The sequence below is a fragment of the Pseudophryne corroboree genome, chromosome 5, assembly GCF_028390025.1.
Source record: "Pseudophryne corroboree isolate aPseCor3 chromosome 5, aPseCor3.hap2, whole genome shotgun sequence".
Classification (NCBI taxonomy): domain Eukaryota; kingdom Metazoa; phylum Chordata; class Amphibia; order Anura; family Myobatrachidae; genus Pseudophryne; species Pseudophryne corroboree.
Window position 1 is genome coordinate 768,107,629 of NC_086448.1, and position 9,795 is coordinate 768,117,423.

A 9,795-nucleotide genomic window follows, 5' to 3' on the forward strand; every position below is an offset into this window, starting at 1 on the left:
TCTTTTCGTGGACAAGCGGGAAAAAGGTTCCTCATTCTGCCCCGTGACAGAGGGAGAGGAAAAAGGCTGCAGAAATCAGCCAGTTCCCAGGAACAGAAACCCTTTCCCGCCTCTGCCAAGCCCTCAGTATGACGCTGGGGCTTTACAAGCAGAATCAGGCACGGTGGGGGGCCCGTCTCAATCAATTTCAGCGCGCAGTGGGCTCACTCGCAAGTAGACCCCTGGATCCTTCTGTTATGATTCCAGTACTCCTGACCGGAGGAGATCTAATGACAATGGCCAGAGTACTGGAAGGGGAATGCAGGTTACGGGAGCTAGAAAGACTAGTTGCCCCTGGCGCACTAACTCTATTGTCTCACCCGTGCTATCGAAGATCCCTTGCGAGACTATGGTTTCTTGAGCCCCTGGCAGCCACGTTTGAAAGGCGGATTATGTCTGCCCAACTCCGGTGCCCCCCGGTCTTAGTGAGAGACAAAGGGAAATCCGAGGCAGGATGATGACAAGAGGACCTCTGACTGACAATAGGCCAGTGGCAACAAGCTAACTAACCAAACCAGAAGTATGCGCGGAAAAACCGCCAGATAAAAGGACAACCAAAATCCACTAGTCCGTTACTCCTACCCAGCACCGCTGGATACCAGAGTGGATCTGTGGGAGCGGAATCCTCCGCAAAAGCTCCGAAACACAAATAATAAATAATAAGTAATAAAGCGGCCAAGCCGCAACACACGGCTACGCCGTGACTCACGAACACCACTGGATGTTAGAAGGTGCTCAGTCAGGACTCCAGGAACAGATGACGACTTCCGAGTACAGGACAACTGAGGACAGGAACGACCGGGTACAGCAGGACTGGAAACACTCTCAGCAAACAGATACAGCATGCAGGAAGCTATTACCGGCGTCTGTGAGAAGCCCTGGAAGTGTACTTAACAGGGAGTCCTCCAATCAGCTGTTCAGAGGCTGATTGGATTAAATGCCGTGCAGCTGCCTTGCTGCACGGCCAGGAAACAGGTGCCCTATTAATTTAAATGGACCCAGCAACGGGGAACGCGGTCCGCCAGTGGCGTCCCCGTTGCTAGGGTCCGTGCGGCTCCGTGCGCCCGGCGTCTAGCGTTGCCAGGGAGCCGGCGGCTGTACGCGCACGGCGTCCCTGGTTGCTAGGCGCCGGGCCGCACCGACGAGCGGACCCCGGCGCCTAACACCTTCAGTGATATCTCAGGGGTACAAATTGGAATTCGAGACGTCTCCCCCTCGCCGTTTCCTAAAGTCGGCTTTACCGATGTCTCCTTCTGACAGGGAGACAGTTTTGGAAGCCATTCACAAGCTGTATTCCCAGCAGGTGATAATCAAGGTACCCCTCCTGCAACAGGGAACGGGGTATTATTCCACACTGTTGTGGTACTGAAGCCGGACGGCTCGGTGAGACCGATTCTAAATCTAAAATCTTTGAACACTTACATACAGAGGTTCAAATTCAAGATTGAGTCACTCAGAGCAGTGATTGCGAACCTGGAAGAAGGGGACTACATGATGTCTCGGGACATCGAGGATGCTTACCTTCATGTCGAAATTTACCCTTCTCACCAAGGGTACCTCAGGTTTATGGTACAGAACTGTCACTATCAGTTCAGACGCTGCCGTATGGATGGTCCACGGCACCCCGGGTCTTTACCTAGGTAATGGCCGAAATGATGATATTCCTTCGAAGGAAGGTAATTTTAGTTATCCCTTACTTGGACGATTCCCTGATAAGGGTAAGATCCAGGGAACAGTTGGAGGTCGGTGTAGCACTATCTCAGGTAGTGTTGCGGCAGCACGATTGGATTCTCAATATTCCAAAATCGCAGCTGGTTCCGACGACTCGTCTTCTGTTCCTAGGGATGATCCTGGACACAGTCCAGAAAAAGGTGTTTCTCCCGGAGGAGAAAGCCAGGGAGTTATCCAAGCTAGTCAGGAACCTCCTAAAACCGAGCCAAGTCTTAGTGCATCAATGCACAAGGGTTCTGGGTAAAATGGTGGCTTCCTACGAAGCAATCCCATTCGGCAGATTCCACGCAAGAACTTTCCAGTGGGACCTGCTGAACAAATGGTCCGGGTCGCATCTTCAGATGCATCAGCGGATAACCCTGTCACCAAGAACAAGGGTGTCCCTCCTGTGTTGGTTGCAGAGTGCTCATCTTCTAGAGGGCCGCGGATTCGGCATTCAGGACTGGGTCCTGGTGACCACGGATGCCAGCCTGCGAGGCTGGGGAGCAGTCACACAGGGAAGGAATTTCCAGGGCTTATGGTCAAGCCTGGAGACATCACTTCACATAAATATCCTGAAGCTAAGGGCCATTTACAATGCTCTAAGCTTAGCAAGACCTCTGCTTCAAGGTCAGCCGGTGTTGATCCAGTCGGACAACATCACGGCAGTCACCCACGTAAACAGACAGGGTGGCACAAGAAGCAGGAGGGCAATGGCAGAAGCTGCAAGGATTCTTCGCTGGGCGGAAAATCATGTGATAGCACTGTCAGCAATTCCGGGAGTGGACAACTGGGAAGCAGACTTCCTCAGCAGACACGACCTCCACCCGGGAGAGTGGGGACTTCACCCAGAAGTCTTCCACATGATTATAAACCGTTGGGAAAAACTTGACAGGTATTGCGCCAGGTCAAGGGACCCTCAGGCAATAGCTGTAGACGCTCTGGTAACACCGTGGGTGTACCAGTCAGTGTCTGTGTTCCCTCATCTGCCTCTCATACCCAAGGTACTGAGATTGATAAGATGGAGAGGAGTAAGCACTATATTCGTGGCTCCGGATTGGCCAAGAAGGACTTGGTAACCGGAACTTCAAGAGATGCTCACGGAGGATCCGTGGCCTCTACCTCTAAGAAGGGACTTGCTCCAGCAAGGACCCTGTCTGTTCCAAGACTTACCGCGGCTGCGTTTGACGGCATGGCGGTTGAACGCCGGATCCTGAAGGAAAAAAGGCATTCCGGATGAAGTCATCCCTATCCTGATCAAAGCCAGGAAGGATGTAATCGCAAAACATTATCACCGCATTTGGCGAAAATATGTTGCGTGGTGCGAGGCCAGTAAGGCCCGACGGAGGAAATTCAACTGGGTCGATTCCTACATTTCCTGCAAACAGGAGTGTCTATGGGCCTGAAATTGGGGTCCATTAAGGTTCAAATTTCGGCCCTGTCAATTTTCTTCCAAAAAGAACTAGCTTCAGTCCCTGAAGTTCAGACGTTGTAAAAGGGGTACTGCATATACAGCCTCCTTTTGTGCCTCCAGTGGCACCTTGAGATCTCAATGTAGTTTTTGGGTTCCAAAAGTCACATTGGTTTGAACCACTTAAATCTGTGGAGTTAAAATATCTCACATGGAAAGTGGTCATGCTGTTGGCCCTGGCCTGGGCCAGGCGCGTGTCAGAATTGGCGGCTTTATCCTGAAAAAGCCCTTATCTGATTTTCCATTCGGACAGGGCGGAATTGAGGACTCGTCCTCAGTTTCTCCCTAAGGTGATTTCAGCGTTTCACCTGAACCAACCTATTGTGGTGCCTGCGGCTACTAGGGACTTGGAGGACTCCAAGTTGCTAGACGTTATCAGGGCCCTGAAAATATATGTTTCCAGGACGGCTGGAGTCAGAAAATCTGACTCGCTGTTTATCCTGTATGCACCCAACAAGCTGGGTGCTCCTGCTTCTAAGCAGACTATTGCTCGTTGGATTTGTAGTACAATTCAGCTTGCACATTCTGTGGCAGGCCTGCCACAGCCAAAAATCTGTAAATGCCCACTCCACAAGGAAGATGGGCTCATCTTTGGCGGCTGCCCGAGGGGTCTCGGCTTTACAACTTTGCCGAGCAGCTACCTGGTCAGGAGCAAATACATTTGTAAAATTTTACAAAATTGATACCCTGGCTGAGGAGGACCTGGAGTTCTCTCATTTGGTGCTGCAGAGTCATCCGCACTCTCCCGCCCGTTTGGGAGCTTTGGTATAATCCCCATGGTCCTTACGGAGTCCCCAGCATCCACTTAGGACGTTAGAGAAAATAAGAATTTACTTACCGATAATTCTACTTCTCATAGTCCGTAGTGGATGCTGGGCGCCCATCCCAAGTGCGGATTGTCTGCAATACTTGTACATAGTTATTGTTACAAAAATCGGGTTATTATTGTTGTGAGCCATCTTTTCAGAGGCTCCTCTGTTATCATGCTGTTAACTGGGTTTAGATCACGAGTTGTACGGTGTGATTGGTGTGGCTGGTATGAGTCTTACCCGGGATTCAAAATCCTTCCTTATTGTGTACGCTCGTCCGGGCACAGTATCCTAACTGAGGCTTGGAGGAGGGTCATAGGGGGAGGAGCCAGTGCACACCAGGTAGTTCTAAAGCTTTACTTTTGTGCCCAGACTCCTGCGGAGCCGCTATTCCCCATGGTCCTTACGGAGTCCCCAGCATCCACTACGGACTATGAGAAATAGAATTATCGGTAAGTAAATTCTTATTTTCGTCGAACAGAATCGGCCAATTTGTAGACTTTGCCAGGAGAGTGGTCATGTTGCACACTGCCAACAAGAAAATGTACTTAGAAGTACTGAGACCAAGGAACAACCCTCACGAAGAATGGAGAGAATAGGTTCACTCTTGGAGGAAGAACTACCTGGAGATGGGGGTCTCAACCCAGTAGTGCAGAACCAAATAAAAGCTGTCGGCATGCCACCTGCAGATGATGTTACGCCAGCCAGTGCTGGGAAAGTTTTGGGCAAAGTCATATGGTTCCATGTAAGATGTGGTTATGGCTTTATTAATCAAGATGACACGAAGAGAGATATCTTTGTACACTACACAGGCATCCAGAAGAACAACCCAAGAAAATATCTTCAAAGTCTGGAAGTTGGAGAGACTGTAGAGTTTTATGTGGTCAAAGGAAAGAAAGGTCTACACGCAGCAAATGTAACTGGTCCTAGTGGTATTCCAGTGCAAGGCAGCAAATATGCAGCAGATCGCAATCAGTATCAGCACTATCCATATCACAGGGGTTCTCCAAATAACTACCAGCCAAACTATCGATATAATGAAGGTGGAGAGGAGTCAGACAAAGTTGAAAGTATGGCTATAAGTGCTAATCCCCAGTCACATTACTGGAGACATCGCTACCCACCAAACTACCCAAGGAAACCATATGGAAACAGACAATATCCCGATGTCCCAGCGCAGAGTGAGTTTTTGTGGAGAACAGTTGTACAAGATACACAGAAACAGAGTGGGTTGGTGCATCAGAGCTTTCATGAAGTAGTCAGACCACAGTCTATTGTAGAGTCATTATGTCAGAGTAAGACAATAATGGAGGACACTTATTCCAGTATAGCCCACCACAACCAAGCAGATATGCAGGCATATTGTAAGGAAAATACTGAAAGCATTACCAACTTATCCATAGCAGAGAGGTTGTGGTCCTCTGTACAGAATTGCCTGGATTTTGTCATGCAAAGGCTGGATTCTTCTCTTCCTGAGCAATCATATAGTTTAGTGAAAGAGCCCTCAATTTCTGTTCCTTCAGAGTATACATTCACAGACAATGAATATATTGAGAAGAATCCCAGTGAGATAGCATTCATTATATAGCAGGTTTGAGAAAGTCAGCATGGAGAAATAAAGGTGCTCCATTTATTCAGTACAGACAGTCAGAGAATAAATGTTTATAATAGGTATTGTTCTTGTAAATATCAGATGTATGTACTTATCTCATGTTCAAAAGTTGAATAGCTAAATTGTTCTCCATGTACAAAAATGTGAGACTGTTCTTTATTGGACTTTGAAATGGCTTGTTGCATGAGGACATGCAAAATTCTAGTGGCAGAGTATGTGATACCCACCAAAAAGAGCAGTCAATATATCTATATACAGTATACAGTATTGTATAACTTCAAGTACCCACAGCAATTGCTGAAAAGGTCACATGACCAGAGTCAGGTGGTCTGGGAGGAGACAGTTTGAAGACAGTGGCAGTTGGTCCAGGGGAGCTCTGAGGTAATGGTGGAAAGGGAAGGAGCTGCGCTGGGTGTCAGAGCAGTGCTGACAGGCTCCTATTCTGTCCCATAAATCCCTTGAAAAGTATAATAAAATTGAATTACCAGCTACCTCAGATAAGGCAAGGCCAGGGGAGCAGCCTGGCTGCGAGTGACAGAAGCAGGCAGAACATTCCCCTGAAGTCCCGGCATCTGGTGCACGAGCAATACAGACTGAGAGGTGAAGCAGGAGTTGTCTTATAAGGTGATAGAGGACTTGTAACACTTGAAAGCTTCACAAGAGGTATTGCAATTAAGCACTGCACCGCACACCTCAGTACCATGCAGTCCATAATTGAGGAGAGTGACCCTTTCAAAGTAATTCATTAATAACATAGGCATATTAGCCAAAAACTTCCTCATTTCAGTCAATATTACTATCTGTAAAATAAAGTGTAGGAAAGCACTACCCTGTTTTCAGCATATACTTACAGTAAGGATACAGCTTAATCAGTCAGGCTCTACAGAGGCATTAATAAGAGACTAAAGCCTGCATTAAATGTATTTCTGCCTACAAACATCTAACCATCCTGTCATCAGTCAGTACTAATGGATATTATTTCTGACAGCCAGGGACTCTACTTTAATCTCCTACCTACTTATTTGCCTAAGAGAACAGTCAGTAACAGGATACAATAACTACTAAAATATTAACTTTGATTGCAGTTAGGAGTGGAATGGAAAGCAATTCCTAACTATGGAGGGATTACAAATAGACCTCAGCAGAGATTGTTATTCAGCTAACTTTGGCAACTGTATTGAGTGAGCATCTACACACATTGCTGGCAATTGGATTAAACTAATTGGAGCAAATTAACTGCTAATTCCTCTAACATAGACAGCATCCTTTTCTTGTTAAAAGTTTTGAATGTGCACCACCGAAAGAGAGCTCAATTAAATTGAATTGCTACATAATTTGAGGTATAACTCTAATAAGTAATAGTACAGAATAGTAAGGTTGAAGTATAGTGTTATGCTAATGTAAATGTGCTTAGTGACACTATTACTAAAGGGAATTTGGTTATGTCTGTGTACAGTTAATGTGCATGCATAACTTGAATGTTGCACCAGCAGAGATGGACTAGTTTTGGTGGTTGTCATTGGCTCTTCTTTTGTGCCACACTATAGTGTTGGGGGTATTGCATGAGTTTATTAACTGTGAGCTTTTATCTATGAACATTTTATGTTCTTGTTGAGATGATCATTATTGACTGATCACCAAATTAATTGTTGAGAAGTGTTCTTTAATAAATTAGCATGGAAAGTATACATTGTTTCTACATTTATTCAATTGAGACTCCTATACTCACCTCTCAATGAAAAATGAAAGTGATTGGAGAACTGTGAAGTAAAACTAAAGGTAATACTACAAATACTTACCTGCATATCTTACTCAACTGTAGATTTTCCATTCATTTCTACTATCACTATAATTGTACCTCAGTGTCACATTTGGCGTCCAACGAACAGGATAGATCCAAAGCAAGTTTTAAACTTAGTTAGATCAAGATGTATCAAAGGGAAGTACCCATGAGGGATGGCTCCATTATGCACACTTCCTCACCAATTACAATGCCATACTATTTTGGTGCACCATGGCTTCTTACTTTTTCAGGAGGTATGTGTACTGCAGAGTCAACTGAATTCAAAGAATTTATGACAAAAATTCAGGCAATGTTTAGGCTATACCCACTAAGTGAACAACAAAAAGTGGAAATATTAATTGGACAACTGAAGTGGACTGCTCAGCGGGAAGCAAACTCTTGGCCACAGAGAAGAGAACAGCAACAGACATATTGGAAAGATTATCGAAAATCTTTGAGTCCCGAACATTATCGGATTTGATGTTGCATTTTTATGCAAGAAAGCAGCAACCTGATGAAACTCTGCGAGAGTTTGCTCTTGGTTTACAAGAAGCATTGCAAGACATTAAGGCCTGCAAACCAGGGGAAATAATTCAAGAAGATGAAACACTTGTTAGTCAGTTTGTCGAGGGGGTCTATGGAGAACAGATGAAAGCTCATCTTAAAATGATACGGCTGCAAAAACCAACCAGCAGTTTCTTAGATTTTAAAGAAACAGCAATCAAGATTTTGGGAACCAGTTCCAGGCAAATGCAGACTACCGCATATTTGGAATCAGCAAATCAACATATTCAGTCATTGAGTATAGCAGATTTGTTAGTTGCTTTAAAAGTACAAATTGCAGAACTTATTCAGGGCATGACAGATATGTATAAAGAAATAAAGAGCTTGAAAGAAAGACCAAGAAGAGAAGAGAAAGACTGGCAATCTGGAACAAGGCCCTGTTATGACAAACAATGGGGAGCGACAGGAAATTATAGACAATTTAAGGATAATTTCGTCGAACAGAATCGGCCAATTTGTAGACTTTGCCAGGAGAGTGGTCATGTTGCACACTGCCAACAAGAAAATGTACTTAGAAGTACTGAGGCCAAGGAACAACCCTCACGAAGAATGGAGAGAATAGGTTCACTCTTGGAGGAAGAACTACCTGGAGATGGGGGTCTCAACCCAGTAGTGCAGAACCAAATAAAAGCTGTCGGCATGCCACCTGCAGATGATGTTACGCCAGCCAGTGCTGGGAAAGTTTTGGGCAAAGTCATATGGTTCCATGTAAGACGTGGTTATGGCTTTATTAATCAAGATGACACGAAGAGAGATATCTTTGTACACTACACAGGCATCCAGAAGAACAACCCAAGAAAATATCTTCAAAGTCTGGAAGTTGGAGAGACTGTAGAATTTTATGTGGTCAAAGGAAAGAAAGGTCTACACGCAGCAAATGTAACTGGTCCTAGTGGTATTCCAGTGCAAGGCAGCAAATATGCAGCAGATCGCAATCAGTATCAGCACTATCCATATCACAGGGGTTCTCCAAATAACTACCAGCCAAACTATCGATATAATAAAGGTGGAGAGGAGTCAGACAAAGTTGAAAGTATGGCTAAAAGTGCTAATCCCCAGTCACATTACTGGAGACATCGCTACCCACCAAACTACCCAAGGAAACCATATGGAAACAGACAATATCACGATGTCCCAAAGCAGAGTGAGTTTTTGTGGAGAACAGTTGTACAAGATACACAGAAACAGAGTGGGTTGGTGCATCAGAGCTTTCATGAAGTAGTCAGACCACAGTCTATTGCAGAGCCATTATGTCAGAGTAAGACAATAAAGGAGGACACTTATTCCAGTATAGCCCACCACAACCAAGCAAATATGCAGGCATATTGTAAGGAAAATACTGAAAGCATTACCAACTTATCCATAGCAGAGAGGTTGGGGTCCTCTGTACAGAATTGCCTGGATTTTGTCATGCAAAGGCTGGATTCTTCTCTTCCTGAGCAATCATATAGTTTAGTGAAAGAGCCCTCAATTTCTGTTCCTTCAGAGTATACATTCACAGACAATGAATATATTGAGAAGAATCCAAGTGAGATAGCATTCATTATGTAGCAGGTTTGAGAAAGTCAGCATGGAGAAATAAAGGTGCTCCATTTATTCAGTACAGACAGTCAGAGAATAAATGTTTATAATAGGTATTGTTCTTGTAAATATCAGATGTATGTACTTATCTCATGTTCAACAGTTGAATAGCTAAATTGTTCTCCATGTACAAAAATGTGAGACTGTTCTTTATTCGACTTTGAAATGGCTTGTTGCATGAGGACATGCAAAATTCTAGTGGCAGAGTATGTGATACCCACCAAAA

General features: G+C 45.0%; 2 protein-coding genes across 2 annotated transcripts; both read left to right on the forward strand.

The window, feature by feature from the left end:
• The first annotated feature begins 4,571 nt into the window (after positions 1–4,571).
• LOC134929676 (Y-box-binding protein 1-like) lies at positions 4,572–5,617 on the forward strand. Its single transcript, XM_063925256.1, has one exon. The coding sequence runs from the start codon at positions 4,616–4,618 to the stop codon at positions 5,615–5,617; it is 1,002 nt and encodes a 333-aa protein (XP_063781326.1). The 5' UTR covers positions 4,572–4,615.
• A 1,714-nt stretch (positions 5,618–7,331) lies between these two features.
• Positions 7,332–9,539, forward strand: LOC134929677 (uncharacterized). Its single transcript, XM_063925257.1, has one exon. It carries the CDS (start codon positions 7,905–7,907, stop codon positions 9,537–9,539), a length of 1,635 nt encoding a protein of 544 aa, XP_063781327.1. The 5' UTR covers positions 7,332–7,904.
• Positions 9,540–9,795: the final 256 nt, after the last annotated feature.

What these genes read in the sequence shown, in the direction of transcription:
- LOC134929676 (XM_063925256.1), top strand. Translation starts at nt 4,616, where the DNA reads ATGGAGAGAATAGGTTCACTCTTGGAGGAAGAACTACCTGGAGATGGG.
- LOC134929677 (XM_063925257.1), top strand. Translation starts at nt 7,905, where the DNA reads ATGTTGCATTTTTATGCAAGAAAGCAGCAACCTGATGAAACTCTGCGA.